This window comes from Lithobates pipiens, unplaced genomic scaffold (assembly GCF_037356315.1).
Source record: "Lithobates pipiens isolate NorthernLeopardFrog02 unplaced genomic scaffold, aLitPip1_a1.2 Scaffold_8, whole genome shotgun sequence".
Classification (NCBI taxonomy): Eukaryota; Metazoa; Chordata; class Amphibia; order Anura; family Ranidae; genus Lithobates; species Lithobates pipiens.
This window is the reverse complement of record NW_027507903.1, coordinates 467,108,009-467,128,518: the sequence shown is the minus strand read 5'-3', so window position 1 is coordinate 467,128,518 and position 20,510 is coordinate 467,108,009. Positions and strand designations below refer to the sequence as shown.

The window sequence follows — 20,510 nt, the reverse complement described above, 5'->3', positions numbered from 1 at the left end:
TCAGTCAGCTCAGAAATCAGGCAAAGAATTTTACATGGCAGGCTGAAAATACTACTAATAATTGCAAGGCAGTGGCTTAGCACTGTCAGCCTGGACCTGCAAATGCAATTACTGGCAGGATCTCCAAGTAGGAAACTTTGAAACAAATTCACAAAAAAAAATGTGACTACTGAAAAATAGATTTAGAGATTACATACACTTTAATTCACCTTTCCTTTTGTCCAATGCATTTGCCAAAATTGCAAACTTCACCCAAATGTATTGATTTTTGCCCAAATTTAAAACTCTTAATTTCACTCTTCATTTTTTCATTGGAAAATTTCTTAAAGCAGTTGCATGCCCCTTTTTTGCATTGTTACCTAAAGGTAAGCCTACAATAAGGCTTACCTGTAGGTAAAGTGAATATCTCCTAAACCTCCTGTACGGTTTAGCAGATAGTCACCTTGCATGCATGCGTAGTGAAAGTCTGGCAAAGGTCTGATGTATCGTGCCGGAACTTTCCGAAATGGAGGGCTCCCGCACGCATGCTGTGTGTGACGCCGGCTATTCTTCCAAGTTCGCGGCTTCGGCGCTGTGAGTGGCCGGAGCTGCGAGCCCGGAAGATTATCAGCTTCCTCGGTGGTGACCAGGAGACGGTGCGGTGGCTTCATTCTAAGGTAAGTATTTCATAATGAGTTAGTATCCGGTGCGTACTAGCTAATTATGCCTTTGCCTTATAGGTTTGTTTTTTTCCTGGACTATACAACCACTTTAATATGTGAAGTCACATATTAAAAGTAAAGTCATTAAAATTAGAAGAAAAGAGGTTTAACCTTAAACTGCGTAGAGGGTTCTTTACAGTAAGAGCAGCAAGGATGTGGAATTCCCTTTTAGGCCTGATTCACACTTATGCGTTTTTAGTGCTTTTTGCATTTTGCAGATTTGCACCACAGTCCATCTACCATGGTTTCCCATGGAACACGTTCGGTAGGGCAAATCTGAAAAATGCAAAAAGCACAAAAAATGCATAGGTGTGAATCCAGCCTTACATGCGGTGGTCTCATCGGGGGGGGCATTGATAGTTTCAAGAAACTGTTAGATAAGCACTTGAACGACCTCAACATACAGGGATATACAATGTAGTACTAACATATAATCACACACATAGGTTGTACTTAATGGACTTGTGTCTTTTTTCAACCTCCCCTACTATGTAACTATTTAACTAAGTCTTAATATTCTGTTATGGGTGACAACTCACTGTTATTTTCTGCTCTGATACACAAGCTAAAAGATTAATATACAATTTTAGGGTACTCACGGTATTGCAATCTCGAACAAATTGTTCTGTATCAGTTGTTTCCCCAACATGATGATACTCAGCTGAATGCAGAGCTCCATCAGACATCCTCCCGGAGCACACTACAAGCAAAAACAATTCATGAAATGTATGAGTAATATTCTTTACTTGTCTTTGCTTTTGTTAACTTCAGTGACTGCATGAGACAGTTTTGCCTGGAGATGGATCAGTAAGCCCAACTGATATCTAAAGTATTTGAAGTACTTACTACTAAAAGTGGGCAGAGATGGCTAATCAGATCTAGCAGATTTGGCACTTCACTACATTTTTAACATGTCGCTTAGTATCTGCATGCAAGGTAGGATTCTTTTCATTGATGGGGGTTAATAAAAGTGATTTGAGCACTGTTCATATCTGAAGTCAAGCAGGTAAGTACACATATTAAATACACGTCAAAGAAACTATTTCTGTCCATCCATTCCTAGTCTCCTCACACAGGAGATCTAAGTGGAGATCACCACTTACATATAAAAAACATAGTGGTGTCCTCTCTGCACCTACAGCCTTCTGATTGAACAGTAAAAGAGCAGCAGAACGATGAGAACGTCACTCTGCTTTATCCTCCTAACAGTATAATTCTTGTCAACACATTTGCATGCAGCACATCCAAATGGTTCTGTCCCTCCCTCTCCCAGTCTGTGTGCTGCAAGATGCTGATACCAAAATTCAGGTATAAAAGCTAGTAACTGTTGATGATCTAATAATTTATATCTAATACTCCAGATAGTGTCTCATCAGACGAAACATGTCGAGTTGATGTTCCTCTAACAACTGCATTTGATTATTATGATTATTGGATTTTATGATGACATGCCTGTTTTCTTCTTGTTGGATGTAAGTGCAAAATTTTAATACATTAAATATAAATGGTTTTACACTGTGGCAATTCTTTTTGCTTCTATGACAATTGACCTACTGAGAAGTTTACCATGACTGATGAGGGATCAGATGGTGGATCTGCTACACAGTTTTAGGCCTCATGCACACTGGACATTTTTGGAAGTTTTTACAGCACCTGCTTTTGGCTTAAGACTTTTTTTTCTGCAGTCAATAAACTCCCCATCATGTTATCCTATGTGTCCATGCACACATAGGCTGTTATCAGCATTTTTTGGCTGGGGCGTTTTTTGGCTTTAAAAAACCCCCAAAACTAGTGGGTTCTGAGTTGAGTTAGCTGTAAAAATGCTCTAACATCAAAAAACGCTGATTAACGCCAATGAAGGCTCAAAAACGTGGCTCACTAGCGTTTTTGGACATTTTTGATCCATTGAAAAAAAATTATATATTTTTTTTTTTACAAAAAAAGAAACGCTAACGTGGAAAAATGCTAAAATACGTTGAAAAGCGTTGGCGTTTTTATAACGTTATTTTAACGTCCAGTGTGCATGAGGCCTAAAAGTCAGGGAGAGCTTAGTCTCCTGATGCCCATCTGACTCTATGTTAATAACATTTGAGTCCGGTAAGCGCATTTGAATCTATATACTGGTGACGGCTTACACAACGTGGTGATCTTTAGAATCTAAAGGCTTTCTTCTATCAATATGGAAGTTTGATACACTTTGAGCTTTTTATATTTATGAACATTTTTCTTTTTGATGTCACGTATGGACTATAATTTATATACATAAGTGAGTGGTCCAATCTGGATGCATCTGTATGATACACCATTTGTCTGATCAATATATGTCACTTTCTGAATAAGTCATTGCATAATAATGTACATGTATAGCTCAGCACTTTTTACCTTTCTATAAACATGCACAATGTTTGGCAAATTGTGGTATTTGCAGCTGTTTAATCTATAGGTGTAAAGCGCAGTATAATATTGGAACTTATTGTATATTTTAGAGTCAAATATGTTTGTCTTACTTTTTTAACAAGGTGATACATTACCAAGCATAGTACATTTGAATATTATTGTATATTTTAGATATGCCTGGAATTCAGCTTTAAATGCAGGATATGTATTAGCTGCGTAACTTACCTCTTCCACTCTGTAATCATTGAAAATATAGTTGTAGCTGCCAGGTCTTCCAACAAACCTAGATGAAAAAGGACAAAATGTTGTTAGACAAATGCTGTTAAATACTGCTGAGCTTCAGCATGCCTTTTGAGGCTATGGTACCAGATTTTGTGAGTGTTTTAAAAAAGCTAGCCAGTTGACAAAGACCCAAGATAGGTGAGCTGGGGTAGGAGGGGAAGAAGAATTATGTCCCTGATTAAGCAAGTCCCACATGAGTAATCAGATCCAGCAAATTCGAAATTTTACTTATTTATCAACTTATTATACATGTGGGCATTTTTTTGCACTGTACTATTGTGCTGCGGCAAGAGTTTGAATACCTTGTGCAACACAGTGAGCAGCGGTTGGTTTCTCCATCAGTCTGAAATGCCCCCTACCCAGTGCTCCATTCAAGAGCGCTCACATTCCCTTAGCAGCCCTGTGCTCAGCAGTTGTCCGGATCTCCGCCGTTAAGCCAGCACATGGTATATAATCCCCAGCTACAGCACAATAGTATGCTAAGAAATAAATAAAAAAAAGATGCAAGCACCGTTTATGCAGCCTGGCTGCATTATAAAAAAGGCTTTACCTGCACTTTAAGGGCAATCTTACTCATGTGAAGATCTGTCTTTCACAGAAGTCACAGCCTGGGGATATGCCTCAGTTAACCAAACTACCTAATTCACTAGCCTGAGTCTTGCATATATTCCTATGAAGAATCCACTAGAGGGTGCATGGTGCTATTTTTGTTGCCTATATTTTTTAAGAGGTCATTTTGATTTCACTTATGCTGGTGATGTTTGGAAACCCATGAAAAGCTGAGCTTTTGGCCTGTTGAGCCCAGGCTGGGAATAAGCGTTATGTGTCTCTTTGATGGGGCACTAGACAGTAGGGAAGACCAGCCAGATGACACAAGCCCTTCAAAATGCATCAAATTAAAATTCAAACCACAAAGTAACATAGCTCATCAATCAATTTAAAGAAAATATATTAAGCAGCAATATATTTTCATAAACAGTAATGGGGGTTTTTCAACCTTATTAACAATGGTGAGCATTCAAACTGACAGCTGCATATTCTTAGAACCTGCTGTGGAAAAGGTACAAAGCTCTGTGAAACATTCACCAGCAGGGGGACAGAACAGAAAATGAATTCCATCCATGAAAACTGGTCCCTGCAGGGTCATATATAATCACTGGACCACTTATACTGTAATACTTCACATTAATGGTTAACCAGTGACAATGCAGAACTAGAAATGGTGCTTTTTTCTCATCCATGTCTTTCCCCTGTCCTCTGTGAGCTCAATCTATTTCAGAACTATAACTATGAATTTGATATATACATTTTATTTTGTGAATAGTGAAAAAAACCTTGCTCCAATATCTACTTGGTAATCTGCTATCTAAATGCAGTAGACTACTACTGTGCAATGAGTGTAAATTGATAATAGGGGGCGCTGTGACTCCTAATTAAATATATACCTAAATAAGTTTGATGAGTTAACAATTGCTGAAATACATGATAAATATACAACAAATATATAGTGAATTACTGTGAACAGATACTATACATTGCTAAATATACACCATACATATAGTACATCTCTGTGATTAATTAAAATGAAAATAGTCCATATTCTTCAGTGAATATTCCAAAATGCAGAAGACGTGATTTGTACAATACATAAGTGTACCCCTCTCCACCACGCCTGGTACATGGTGATGAGAAAAAGACAAGGAGGCTCCAATTGTGTGATATTGCTTAATTTATTAAACATAAGTATTGTATTTATTGACGTATAACACTCACTTTTTCAACATGAAAATCGGGTACAAATAGCGTGTGCATGTTATAAGCCAATACTTCAATTTTATCTGCCTCTGAGGGGACAGGGAGGGGGCGGGATGAGCGCCGTCAGATTACATACAGTGAGAATCTCCTGTTTACTTGGCGCCCTCTGTAATAGGAAGTCCTGTCTCCTGGGCCACCATTGGACCACTGTTTATCATAGGAGATTCTCACTGTAAGTAATCTGTTGGCGTTTGTCCCGCCTCCCTCCCTGTCCCCTCTAGGCTGCAGATTGGCATTGATCAGGCTGCACTGATGGCAATGGTAAAGCCATCAGTATGTGTATGTATGAATGTGAGTTAGGAACCTTAAATTGTAAGTTCCTGGAGGGCAAGGGCTGATATGAATGTACAATATATGCATCAATTTATGCAGCACTTTACATATATATTGTACATTCATATAAGCCCTTGCCCTCCAGGAACTTACAATTTAAGGTTCCTAACTCACATTCATACATACACATACTAGGGCCAATTTAGACAGGAGCCAATAAACTTACCAACATGTCTTTGGACTTTGGAGTGTGTGAGGAAACTGGAGTACCAGGAGGAAACCACATGGGTACAGGGAGAACATGCAAACATTTACTAAAAAAAACTGTTGTGATCACATAACAAGGCACCAGTGGGTAGATGCGACAACGTGCATTTCTTTATAGTTCAATTGGAAAGATAAAGTTAGATGGGGTGTTAAGCTGTTTGGATGGATTTGCACTTTAAAAAATACTGAAACAGATAACTTACCTTCCTTTGAAAAAGGCAACATAGAAAATTGAGGCATATGAGTTTACAAACTTCAGGAGAAAGGCCTTGAGAATCAACCGTTCTTCGAAGGTTTTTTCTGTTTTAGGTACCTCTGGCAAAAGCACAGGAATAACCTTTTATTAGTGAAAAGCATGGACATATATTGCAACAAAACTGGAGTAAAATAAGTATCAGTATATAGTAATATGCCACTTTAGCTTACCTATACACCACCCACTACCAATGCTTCCTACATTTCCAGCATTACAAGGCAACTCAAGTTGGACAAATAGGGTGGTGGATAACAGAAGCAAACAAAGAATGAAACCTGCAATGGCAACTAATGCCGCGTACACACGATCAGACTATCCGGCAGACTTAGTCCAGCGGACAACCCGCCGGACTTTGCAGCAGAGGTCCCCTGGACTTTCCGAACGAGCGGACCTGCCCACATGCGCCCACACATGACCAGACTTTTCCGGCAGACTAGAGAAGAAGAAGAGAAGAAGGAGAAGAAGAAGAAGGCGACAAGACCGAACCAACGCTAGTTAAAGAGCTGGAAGAAGAAAGCGGAGGCCCGGCAAGAAGAACCGAAGAGCGAGACAAGACCCCCGAAGTCGGAAAAAGACCGGGGGCGGCGATGAACGAGAAAGCCGGGCTCCTCCGCTAGTAAAAGAGATGGTAAAAGAGCTAGTAAAAGAGCAGAAGATAGAGGAGGAGCCCGGTGAGAAGACCTCATGAAGACGGAAGAAGACCCCCAGAGCTGTCTAATAAAGTACTTTAAAAACTTTAACGCTCGTACCCACCCCCTTTCCTGACCGGCCGGCTGCGTGCTCGGATAAGGGTCTGGTATGGACTTTGGGGGGACCCCCTGTCGTTTTTTCAGTGTAGGGGTTCCCCTTTAAATTCATACCAGGCGACGGGGCTCGTGAGGTGTCAATCTCACCGATGGAGGCAGCGACATTGACTTCCTTCACTAGTTCCGTCTACCTGGAGCCACGTTCAAAATGAATGGACTTTACTCCGTGTGTGGGCAAGTTTGTTAATTTCAAAAGTCCGGCGGACTAGCACACAGACAGAAGGGTTGTCCGCCAGACTGCCGAGTCCAGCGAAAAATTTTGAGTCAAGACTTTTTTCAAAGTCCACCGGACTTTTGGGAAGAAAAAGTCCGCCGGAGCCCACACACTGGTCCGATCGTGTGTACACGGCATAAGGGCCACTTTAAAATATGTCCTTAATTCTTCTGCTCAACAGAGCTAAGGACTCATATAGAACCTATGTGGCCTTTAGCTTCTAAGAGAAAGGTTTGACCAGTTTAAAAAATGCATTCCCCTAATTCTCAGTTATTGTCATTGGCCATACCTTTTACCCAAAATGTAAGGTTATATTTCCTGGAAATCATTTTCCTATGTTCACTTAGCTCTATTAAGCAGAATGGCCTGAATACTTGATTTGACATTTGTGACGGACCGCCGTTAAGATACAGCTTCCTCCACTCTGGAACCAGGAACCAGGTATTATAGCTGAGAATTGCACCCAAGAACTAGTCGACACTAGCTTAGGTGCAAACTGGAATTGACTTTATTTTAAATTCACACAGAATATATACCCCACAAAATCAGGTAACAGAACATCTAATGAACAGCTAGCATAAACATAAACGCATAAACATAAACACATAAACATCCAACAATAGTTTAGTAACGAGATGAAGTGGACACAATACTAGCAGATACAATGGGGAATTATACGATGAGAGAAAGACACCTTACTAAACAGAATGCACATAAGAGCACGAGACACCAGCATCAGGTTGTTTGAAGCTTATTATAATCTTCTGCTGAGTCTCTGAGTCTAGGAGATGGGTTGAAGTAATCAATGCTGGTTTGGGCACAGAGGCCCCAAATCTTTATCCAGGTCCTAGGTTCCCAGAGTCTGTGGGTTTCTGGGAAGGCATGAACCTAAATCTGAAGCAAAACCACCCCAAAGGTCCCCCAGGCACACACCTCCCAAAGAATAGAGCCCCCTCAAAAGCCAGGGCCCATAGTCAGTAGGTAAGAGGCTACTCTGCAGCCCCCTCCAAAAGCCTCTGCCCCAATTGGGTCTGTCACAACATTGATTAGTATGAAGACATACTGTATGTTCATATATAGTATGACTATTCTAGATACAAACAATTCATACCACTTAAACAGTATAATTTTAATATTCATCTTAGGTTGTCACAAACATAAGTTGACTGTCTTTTTTCTTGGGAGTGGTAAATTGGACACATCAGAAAAGCGAATAGGTCAATGCATTAAAGTTAAAAGCACAGACAAATTACGTGTTTTAAATGCTGATTTGCAGCGTTTTTCTTTTCTATAAACAGTTTTTTTATTAATTTACAATGTGCCTCTAAACATACTAGTAAATTTTACTAGTCGGTTCCCTAACACAGTCCCTGCCATGTCATAAGTGCTGGGAAAAGGTCATCCAATGCCCAGAACAAAGATGCCAAACTGTGAACCGCATTCCCAAAATGTGAGGAGAAGGAGGAGAAAGTAAGGGTGGAGAGGTACTGCATTTAAGATCTTTTGTTCTGCCAGTAACATTGGGCTGCCCAACACCATTCTCCATTAGCACAGGACCCATAGACGATTAGATAGCTTACCCAAAGACAGGCTTCCACTACTTGTTTTCTTCTGCTGTGCACTGCAATAGCCATAATCCGTTAGAACAACAGAGGAAGCAAGTAATGGAAAATGTTCTCTGTTGTCTCCTGTGTTTATAAATTACAGCAGCAATAGGATGAGCCATCAAGTTCTGTGCTGTTCCTGTTCTGATGGAAGTCTAGATGGGGGCTGGTGAGACATGACACATGACAACACTATGCCCAGGGCAACTGCCCCATCTCCACACCCTTCCCTTGTCCCAGCCATGAATGCCATTGTCCCCTCCTCTTCTGAGAATTTTTTTATGCTAGCCCAGATTCCCCTCTACCACCCTACATAAACTTTATTTGTAGCAGCTATTGAAGGATTGAAGATGAATAATACAAAGCGTCCCATAAGTGACAGCTCTGTGTTTGCTGGGGCTGTTGACATCACATCCAAGCAACAGCCTTTAGCGCTTCTGAATGTCTACACAAGGGAGAATATCACAGGTAAACAACATGGTTGAACTAAATTCACAGCACCTATAATCTTAAGGGAAGACTGTTTTTAAAATGAATGATCTAGTGACAGGGTATTTTTAAACTGTCATTTCCAGTGTTGAGATCCAAACAATACTTACTATAATCTTTGGGTACCTGTGGACATCTTCATAATTACCTGTTCTAACTAAAACTAGATGGATCATTTAGCAATCTGCTACTGTCTGTGGATGTCCTCAGGTGCCAGATGACTAGGTCACCCAGTTGCCCAGAAATGCTTTGCAATCCATATGTGATGATCAACCCTCAATAGATGAATATGAGAACAAAGGAAAATTATACAGTATGTTCATTTGTATGAGCATATTACTCAGCTATGTGCAAGTAATGTCACAAATGCTTGGATTCCTTCCCCATCAATTTAGTAAGCCGTGTTAATAATAAATATGCTCTTTGTTTCCAATTAAAGTTAACCTCAACTGAGTAGTATGCCATGAAAGTAAGGTATAAAGCTACTGTGTTAGCTACACCATTTTAACACTGGTTAAGCAAGTACATGTCAAGCTAATAATAGTCTGTCCCATTCAACTGGACTTTACAAGACACCTGCAGTTATCTAGCATTGGGCCCACCACGGTTACTGGGTTAAAACATAGAGACTTTACTCCTCAGAGACAGCCTGGCCTGATCAGAATCTAGGACCTCTATTCAGCCCGCCCTACCTGCTGGCCCTAGTCCCATTCTCTTGCAGTTATTACCTTTTGTATCACTTGACCCTCCCTTTTAGATTGTAAAGTCTAAGGAGGAGGGCCCTCTGATTCCTCCTGTATTGATATATATTGTAACTGTACTGTCTGCCCTCATGTTGTAAAGCACTGCATAAACTTGTTGTAAAGCCCTGTATAAACTGTTGGCACTTTATAAATACTGTATAATTAATAATAATTATCTCAAGTCTTATCACCCCTGCCCAGTTGTGTAAACTACAAAACAGCTCCCTCTCTCCATAACATGGGATCGGAAGCTGTCCCTGAGTGACAACACTTCTTCTTCATAGAAAGTGAGTGTTGTCACCCTAAGACAGGAAATGGGTTAGTGGCAGGATCCCCAGGAGACAATAAAGGAAACACATCTAAGAATTAGTAAGCTGCAATATATTCCAAATACTTAAGACTAAGTCTTTCAAATTACTAAAAATCTTTAGTGTACTAATTACTAGAAACTTTATTAGTAGAAGTCAAGCCCAGGGTTTACATTCTCTACCTTCCTCCATCAGAGCACTATGTTTGCTACACATGACAGATACTATTTAATGATAGCTGAGTTATCCACTTACCTATTTCAGTCAGCCATTTTGCGACAGACCCATAAATTTCATCTAATATAAGAATTACGACTAGGTTAATAATAACAGCAGTTGCTGTCACAGTCACACGAACGTTTGCTCTTGTACTTTCATTTGTGCTTAATGCCAAGGCTGCTGAAATGGTGATGCGATAAATGATGACTCCAAACACTGCTGAAAATGTTAGTGCAATCTGCAAAGGCAAGAAATACAGTCAGCTTAAATTATAAAAAAGCTTTATTCTCTAGCTGTTGTGTATACCTATAGTACCCATTTATTAATATGTAATCTCTTCTCTGTCATACTAATGAGCTATAAAAAAAATCTCCTCTCCTCTCATTTAAAACCAAATTAGAGCTGCCAATATTTTGCTTTTCCTTGTTCCTTCTTACCCCTCATCAATAAAATATTACATTTTTTAGAAGAAAATCTTTCCATTTTTAATACACCCCTTTTTTTAGACTCAGTGTTGTCACCCCAAAGTCTCTATTTTCCTCTATGCAATGCGGGCAGATCATGACTGGTTGGAGGGGACAGCAGAGTGCTGTACATACAGTAGCTTCCTGAAAACATCACAGCGCCCAGCCTCAGTAATCCTTTCAAGAGCAATGGGTGACTTTTGGGAAAAGTTATGCAAATATAAAATTTCCTTCATGAATGGATGTCAGTCTGGAGGAGTGGGCATCCTATACTGTATTTGTGTGCAGACTGCCCTAGGTAAAACCCACCTGTGATGCTGAGCCTCCATGATTGAAAGAACTGCAATTCAATGAATAATAAGGACTAAGCAGGTACAGTTAGGCTGGGGAGGAAAGTGGTAGATGGGGTGTGATGTACTCCAACTAGGAAATGAGGTAGGCTCCACCTGAATTGTTGCAGATTCGAATGGACGTTGTATGAAGCTCAAAATGTGCAATGAAATCAGAAAAAAGCTATTTCAGTATAAGAGAGAAGCCTGTACAACTGTGCAAGACTGAAGGAAAGGCTGGAGTTCAGATTTAAATCCAGTAGCTTCCCGGCCAGTCATGTGACATCTTTGAGTCGCTTTCCTCTTCTCCCTGCAGTGGCAGTGGGCAGTCAGTCTTCAATATTTCAGAGAACGCTACTGACAGTATGATGTCAGCACCACTCTTTGCAGGATTGTGCTGTAGCCCCAGGTTTACATGATGGCAAAACTTAAGGGTTTGTTCATGACAGCCTGAGTTCAAAAGAGGTGGGTTGAATTGAAAACCCTTTAGGTTCCTGCCACCTGACCTTTAACTGTTACATAACGCCAGGAGTTGGGGGCTTGGGGCTGGCTTCCCAACCATGTGATCACCATGATTGGTGACAAGAGCGATCACATGATCAGGAGCCTATTTTCATCTACCAACCATAAAACACAACTGGAAACTGTGGGGGACAGCTTGGTCAATGTGCTTTAAGCACAGAGTGAGCCCACTCCTAACACAGATCAATGGAAGCATATATGAACCAGCCTCACGTTTAAAACCCACCGCGTGGGGACAGCACATATGTGTAGGCTAGCATCAAGATATTATGGAGGGAGAATACTTAAGTTGCTTTAGCTGGGGTGAAAACTTCAAGCTAAAAAAAACTCTCCAACGTAAGGGGAAATTCTCTCTTCCCCTTCTAAATTCCCCTCTAGGATACTTGTCAACATGTATCTACAATGGAATATTTCCTCTCATCTCCTATTCTGGTGACCCCTGTGGACTAGAATTCCCTATCACTTTCTGCCTCTCTGGCTGTGGTCCTAAGACAAATAGAAAGGGGAAATCTCTCCAGAGAGGAAAAAGACAGCTTCAAAAACCTGACAGGGGTTTCTTTACCTCCCCACTCTAACCAAAACTATAGAAAAGAAACATTTCGACTAAACTTTCATTTCACCTTGAAAATCCATGTCACGGCTCACATCACAGTTGTATGTTATAACAGAAAAGGATATACTTTAAAGAAAACGCCACAAAATAAAAAGTGTCTATCTGTTAAGTTAGAAGGTCATAATACATTTACCTACCATAAATAAAATAGCTCCAAAATTAACCAAATAGGCAGGAATTCGGTCCTTCCATGTCAATTTCTCTTTCTTCTAAAATATACAGAAATAAAGTAGTATTAGAAAGAGCTGAACAAAAATAATACAAGAAAATAAATTTTAAACTCTAATTTCCTGGTGGGTGACACTAGCATGAGCAGTTTGTAGTCTCCACTGGGAAAGTGTGTGACAGGGTGACAATGCAGGAGAACAATAGAGATGATAGAAAGTGCCAACATAAGGACTGTCATGGCAGGATCACCAGGTATTATCTTAATGAAAACTGCAGATTCATAAATAATTAAAATTATTTCTGACTCCACGTTGCTCTAGTGGAGTCTGACCCACAAGGAACCAATTAGCAGCGTGGAACTATAGTACCTCCTGACACTATGGATAAATGTATGGACTTACCCCTAACAATCTATGAACATATTATACCTAATTTGAACATACACCAGTGGACCAGGGAAGGAATTCAGACCTATAGAGAACTAGTAAATAAGTATCCACAACCTACTTCCTTCTCCTATATACAACTAACTTATTTTCAGAAAAACAACCCAACCCTCCACTACTACATACATAGAGAATCATGGTCGCGCTTGAGGTCGGACCGAGACAGAACAAAAGGACTGTTTTGGTTCTACAACAGGCAACAGTATAGTGGAAACTTCCAGAAAACCACAAAAATGCTAAATTGGGAAAAGGAATTGGGAATTACAATTACGCAAAAAGAATGGCAGAAAGCTATTCAATCCCACTTCCAACACTCCCACTGTGTAAATCACTGGGAATTAATGTTTAAAATGATATATAGAACCTACTTAACCCCAGTAAGGCTGGCACAGATTTATCCGGGATCCTCCCCTGATTGTTGGAGGATGTGTGGGAGGAGAGGAGGCATCCTACATATTCTATGGAATTGCAAGGTAATCCAAAACTTCTGGAAACAGGTCTTCACCATGATAAACAGGGTAACAGGAATAAACTGGGTACTTACCCCTCAACTGGCAATTCTTAATGTAGGGGTGCACTTACTCCCAAAAAATCACAGACCTATAGCTACTCATATACTAATAGCAGCTAAATTAACCATAACCTCCAAATGGAAATCTAAAGACACCCCTCTTATATCAGATGTTATTCATAGAGTTCAAACACAGTAAACTTTGCTATTAAAACACACAATACAGATAAATTTAATTCCTATTGGGAGACATGGCTGAAAATGTATCCTAAACAATAAACTTGGTAACTGAAACTAAGACATTTGGTGTTATGGACTATACGGTGCAACTTAATATTAGGCGGGGTCACCAGTTGATGTCACATGGTGACCCCGCACCCTTATGATGTCACAGTCCTGGAGGATGACCCCGCCCCTTGTCGCTATATAAGTCGCCGCACACCGCGTCCCTGGCATTGCGGCCGGAGAGAGCGTTGAGTCAACATCTCAAGAAGGAAGAAGCAGAAGAAGAAGAACGGAAGGCGGCGGCGGCAGCAGAAGACCAGGCCGCCACTAGTAAAAGAGCTGGAAAAAGAAGCGGTGGCCCGGCAAGAAGAACCAAAGAGGGGGACAAGACACCCAAAGTTGGAAGAAGGGGTGGCGGCGACGGAAGACCGGGCCTCCGCTAGTAAAAGAGCTAAAGGAAGAAAGCGGAGGCCCGGCAAGAATAACCGAAGAGAGGGACAAGACCCCTGAAGTCGGAAGACCCCCGGGCGGTGGCGAGAAGACCCCCCAAGACGGAAGACCACTGGAGCTGTGCAATAAACTATTTTTAACCCTTGTGTGTTGTGTTTTATTTACTTTTTTTCCCCAGGTGAATGGGTAGGGGTACATGGTACCCCAATACTCATTCACATAGGGTAGGGGGCTGGTATCTGGGGGCCCCTTCTTAAAGGGGGCTCCCGGATTCCGATAAGCCACCCGCCCGCAGACCCCGACAACCAATGGCCAGGGTTTTTGGGAAGAGGCCCTTGTCCTCATCAACATGGGGGCAAGGTGCTTTGGCGTGGGGGCGCCCCCCTTCCCCCAAAGCACCCACCCCCCCATGTTGAGGGCACGCAGCCTGGTATGGCTCAGGAGGGGGGGCGCTCGCTCGTTCCCACCCCCTTTCCTGACCGGCTGGGCTGCGTGGTCAGATAGGGGTCTGGTATGGATTTTGGGGGGACCCCACACCATTGTTTTCGGCGTAGGGGATTCCCCTTAAAATTCCTACCGGACCTAAGGGCCTGGTATGCCTCCGGAGGGGGAACCCATGCTGTTTTTTTTTATTTGGTGTGGAGTTCTCCCTTAGGATTCATACCAAATACAGTGCCTGGTATTGGCGGGAATCCAATTCGGATCCCCGCACCATTGTGAACCCGACCAGCGATGCTTGACGCTTATCGGGAAAGGAAAAGAAACATTTTTCCTTTCCCAATGCGAGCCAGCTCGGTGCTGGCTCCTGCGACGGGGCTCGCAGGGTGTCAATCTCGCCGATAAAAGCGGCAAGATTGACACAATATCACAGTCACCTACTGTACACACGGTCGGAAATTCCCACGGAAAATGTCCGATCAGACCGTGTTGTCGGATAATCCGACCATGTGTGTGCTCCATCGGACTTTTTCCGTCGGAATGTCTGACCAATAAAGTTTGAGAGCTGGATATAAAATTTTTCGACAACATGATCCGATCAGACTTTGTCCGATCGTTTGTAGAGAATTCCGATCGGACAAAGTGCCACGCATGCTCAGATCAAATTACAGACCAAAGCTATTGGCTACTAGCCTGAACGTAGTCCCTTTGTAACGACAAACGTCATCATGTTCCAAACAATCAGATTTTCCGAACAACTTTGTCCAACCATGTGTATGCAACACCAGTTTCGGACAAAATCCGTCGTAAAAAATCTGATGGATTTTGTGGTCGGAATGTCCGACCGTGTGTAGAAGGGCTTAGAAATCTTCTATGACTGTTACATGGGCCATCACCAGTAAATGAATGGATTCTTACCAGAATCAATGGACTCTATTACAGAGAGGTTCTAAAACTTAGGTGATTTTTTTTTATTTATATATAATCACTTTATCTATATTAACCAGTTGCCGACCGCCGCACGCCGATGTACGTCGGCAGAATGGCACGGGCAGGCATAAGGACTTACATGTACGTCCCTTGCCTCCCGCGGGTCGGGGGCCCGATCGGGCCCCCGCCCGGTGCCTGCGGCGGTCGGTTTTCGTCCGGGAGCGATCCGGGACGAGGGGGCGGCCATTCATTCATGGCCACCCCCTCGCGATCGCTCCCGACGAATAGAAATCCCCCGTGACATCACTTCCTCTCCTGTAATGTAAACACAGGAGAGGAAGTGATGTATTCTCTCCTCCGTGTCGGTATTTTTCGTTCCGACGCGGAGGAGAGCGGATCGGGGAGTTGCACCAACACTCTACACACACAGTAGAACATGCCAGGCACACTCACACCCCCCCCTTTACCCCCCGATCACCCCCCCAATTACCCCTGCCCCCCAGTCACAGTGACACCAATGTCATTTTTTTTTTTTTTTTTTTTTTTTTTGCATTGGTGTCATTTGTGACTGTAATAACTGTTAGGGCAGTTAGAGTTAGCCCCCTTTAGTTCTAATGTACCCCCCTAACCCCCCCAATAAAGGTTTAACCCCGTGATCACCCCCCGTCGCCAGTGTCACTAAGGCTGGGTTCACATTGCAGCGGTTTATGAGAACGAATGTGATTCGCACCGCACTGCAGTGCAAATCACATCCGATCTCTGTGCGATTCGAGTTCAGCCATTCGCCGCACCCGCCGCACCCGCCACACCCGCCGCACCCGCCGCAAATTCGCACGGGACCCTTTTTTTGGCCCGCAGCAGAATCGGATCGCATGGGTGTTCACACCATGCGATCCGAGTTTGCAGATCGCACTGCGATATGCGAACTGATCTGGGGGTGTCAGTAACATTTCACTGACACTCCCAGCAGTTCGCATAGGGCAGTGTGAACTGCCGCCGGGAGGCATGCGATGCGGGAACCCGCCGCGGATTCGTGGCGTTTCCGCATCGCTCCAGTGTGAACCCAGCCTAATAAGCGATCATTTTTCTGATCGCCGTATTAGTGTCACAGGTGATGCTAGTTAGGCAGGTAGGTATTTAGGTTCGCCGCAGCTTTTTATAGCGCCAGGGACCCCCATATACTACCGCATAAAGCCCCCTGATTGCCCCCTAGTTAACCCTTTCACCAGTGATCACCATATAACTGTTACAGGTGACGCTGGTTGGTTAGTTATTTTTTTATAGTTTCAGGGCACCCGCCATTTATTACCTAATAAAGGTTTAACCCCCTGATCACCCGGCGGGTGTCATTTGTGACTAATAACTGTTAGGGCAGTTAGGGTTAGCCCCCTTTAGTTCTAAGGTACCCCCCTAACCCCCCCAATAAAGGTTTAACCCCGTGATCACCCCCCGTCGCCAGTGTCACTAAGGCTGGGTTCACATTGCAGCGGTTTATGAGAACGGATGTGATTCGCACCGCACTGCAGTGCAAATCACATCCGATCTCTGTGCGATTCGAGTTCAGCCATTCGCCGCACCCGCCGCACCCGCCGCAAATTCGCACGGGACCCTTTTTTTGGCCCGCAGCAGAATCGGATCGCATGGGTGTTCACACCATGCGATCCGAGTTTGCAGATCGCACTGCGATATGCGAACTGATCTGGGGGTGTCAGTAACATTTCACTGACACTCCCAGCAGTTCGCATAGGGCAGTGTGAACTGCCGCCGGGAGGCATGCGATGCGGGAACCCGCCGCGCATTTGTGGCGTTCCCGCATCGCTCCAGTGTGAACCCAGCCTAATAAGCGATCGTTTTTCTGATCGCTGTATTAGTGTCACAGGTGACGCTAGTTAGGCAGGTAGGTATTTAGGTTCGCTGCAGCTTTTTATAGCGCCAGGGACCCCCATATACTACCGCATAAAGCCCCCTGATTGCCCCCTAGTTAACCCTTTCACCAGTGATCACCATATAACTGTTACAGGTGACGCTGGTTGGTTAGTTATTTTTTTATTGTTTCAGGGCACCCGCCATTTATTACCTAGTCTCACTAGTGTACCCCTAAATTTAGGGGTGTCTACTTTCCAAAATGGGGTCATTTGGGGGGGGGTTGTGCCATCTTGGCATTTTATGGCCTTCAAAACTGTAACGCCCTTAGAAAGCCTGAAGGCGGTGCTTGGTTTTCGGGGCCCCGTACGCGGCTAGGCTCCCAAAAAGTCCCACATATGTGGTATCCCCGTACTCAGGAGAAGCAGCAGAATTTATTTTGGGGTGTCATTTCACATATGCCCATGGCATGCATGAGCAATATATCATTTAGTGACAACTTTGTGAAAAAAAAAACAAAAAAACAAAAAAGTTTGTAATTTTCCCGCAACTTGTGGCAAAATATAAAATATTCCATGAACTCAACATGCCTCTCAGCAAATAGCTTGGGGTGTCTACTTTCTAAAATGGGGTCATTTGTGGGGGTTTTGTGCCATCTTGGCATTTTATGGCCTTCAAAACTGTAATAGGTAGTGAGAAGTGAACTCAAAAATTTACGCCCTTAGAAAGCCTGAAGGCGGTGCTTGGTTTTCGGGGCCCCGTACGCAGCTAGGCTCCCAAAAAGTCCCACATATGTGGTATCCCCGTACTCAGGAGAAGCAGCAGAATTTATTTTGGGGTGTCATTTCACATATGCCCATGGCATGCATGAGCAATATATCATTTAGTGACAACTTTGTGAAAAAAAAAAAAAAAAAAAAAAAAAGTTTGTAATTTTCCCGCAACTTGTGGCAAAATATAAAATATTCCATGAACTCAACATGCCTCTCAGCAAATAGCTTGGGGTGTCTACTTTCTAAAATGGGGTCATTTGTGGGGGTTTTGTGCCATCTTGGCATTTTATGGCCTTCAAAACTGTAATAGGTAGTGAGAAGTGAACTCAAAAATTTACGCCCTTAGAAAGCCTGAAGGCGGTGCTTGGTTTTCGGGGCCCCGTACGCGGCTAGGCTCCCAAAAAGTCCCACATATGTGGTATCCCCGTACTCAGGAGAAGCAGCAGAATGTATTTTGGGGTGTCATTTCACATACGCCCATAGCATGTGTGAGCAATATATCATTTAGTGACAACTTTGTGTAAAAAAAAAAAAAATTTTCATTATTGTCATTATTCAATCGCTTGAGGCAAAAAAATAAAATATTCAATGGGCTCAACATGCCTCTTATCAATTTCCTTAGGGGGTCTACTTTCCAAAATGGGGTCATTTGGGGGGGTTTTGAACTGCCCTGCCATTTTAGCACCTCAAGAAATGAGATAGGCAGTCGTAAACTAAAAGCTGCGTAAATTCCAGAAAACGTACCTTAGTTTGTAGATGTGACAACTTTTGCGCAAACCAATAAATATACAATTATTGACTTTTTTTTTACCAAAGACATGTGGCTGAATACATTTTGGCCTAAATGTATGACTAAAATTGAGTTTATTGGATTTTTCTAATAACAAAAAGTAGAAAATATCATTTTTTTTCAAAATTTGCGGTCTTTTTACGTTTATATCGCAAAAAATAAAAATCGCAGAGGCAATCAAATACCATCAAAAGAAAGCTCTATTTGTGGGAAGAAAAGGACGCAAATTTTGTTTGGGTACAACATTGCATGACCGCGCAATTACCAGTTAAAGCAGCGCAGTGCCAAAGTGTAAAAAGACCTCTGGTCATTTACCAGCAAAATGGTCCGGTCTGAAAGTGGTTAAGACAATTTTCAACATACAACATAGAACCACACATTGCACAATATATCTATATAAATCTTTTCATTAACATACACCACACTCCCCCCCCCTCCCCACCCCGAGAAAACACACTGGATCCTTGATCATGTCCTCTTCAAAAGATAGAAAGAAAAAGAGAGAGAGAATAAATAGATAAATAAATAAATGAAAAAAAAAAGGAAAAAGCCCACCCACTTGCCTACCCATAACCAAAACTCAATTTGTGCAAAACATTATTCAAAGCATAATTAAGAACGGTGCTTTACAGCACCCTATTACATGTGTCAAAGAACCAACAATACAAAAAAATAAATAAATTAGTAATAAAAAAAAATAAAAATAAGTAAAGAAAAAGTAAAAAAAACAAAAAAAGTATATAATTTTCGAATTACTATTTTAGTGTCCTATTATGTTTAAATTCAATATAATCTCATGCTACTATTTCATTTTTATACCTCTCCACCTTTCATTTCAATCTACCCTTCTTTATGTGATTCCATTATGTGCAGCTCATCCCGTGCCTAATTTACTATTATAACTTATCCTCTTCCTTTAATGACATCAATCATCTCTCCACTGTGCCTCCCAGAGGAGGAAAAAAGAAACAAAACAAAAAAATAAATATAAAAGGGTCCTCTTGGTAGCTCTGATTCACCAATGGTATATTAGATATATATGACAACAGTGGTGATGCAGGATTCTGATACATCCATGGATGGCAAAGGAGGACATCTGTAATATCAACCAGAAGCTCCCCTTCCTCCACACACAATTGCTCACAGTACTCAACCTATAACTAAAATATAACTTCTGGGTGGACCCTTTCAAATATTGTTCAGTGAAAATATATAACATTCTTTTTTCTAGTCCTATTTCCTAGCTCTCAAATCTGACAACCAAAAATATAAATACAACAAGAAATGATTCATACTCTCAATGTCAATAAAAATTAATTGGAGAACAGCTAATGATGGTAAAATGAGCAGCAGATCATGCATATGGACATTATAAATATTTTTAATGTGCGAAGATATTAAACAAAAATGTTTCCACAGAATGTGATTTTATGATGAATTCCATGTTCATTTTATCATTAGAAAGATATTTTTATTTACAAGTTTGCAGATGCTGCATGCGGGGGCTCCATAGCCAGCATGTCTGTCATAAGTGATCCAGAAACTCAATTTTACCAGCAGAATGAGAGAACAAAAGTGTGTATTTTAGACCTTACACATCCTTTACACTACATT

General features: G+C 42.0%; 1 protein-coding gene across 2 annotated transcripts in view; it reads right to left on the bottom strand.

Moving 5' to 3' along the window:
• The window catches only part of ANO2 (anoctamin 2), a 401,884-nt gene that overhangs the window by 127,833 nt on the left and 253,541 nt on the right, over positions 1-20,510 (bottom strand). For both annotated transcript variants that reach the window (XM_077468552.1, XM_077468553.1), the window contains 5 exons: positions 12,440-12,511; positions 10,411-10,612; positions 5,939-6,050; positions 3,324-3,381; positions 1,301-1,401 (listed from right to left, as the gene is read on the bottom strand). In XM_077468552.1, coding sequence (XP_077324678.1) covers positions 1,301-1,401; positions 3,324-3,381; positions 5,939-6,050; positions 10,411-10,612; positions 12,440-12,511 — 545 coding nt within the window. The remainder of the gene's footprint in view (positions 1-1,300; positions 1,402-3,323; positions 3,382-5,938; positions 6,051-10,410; positions 10,613-12,439; positions 12,512-20,510) is intronic.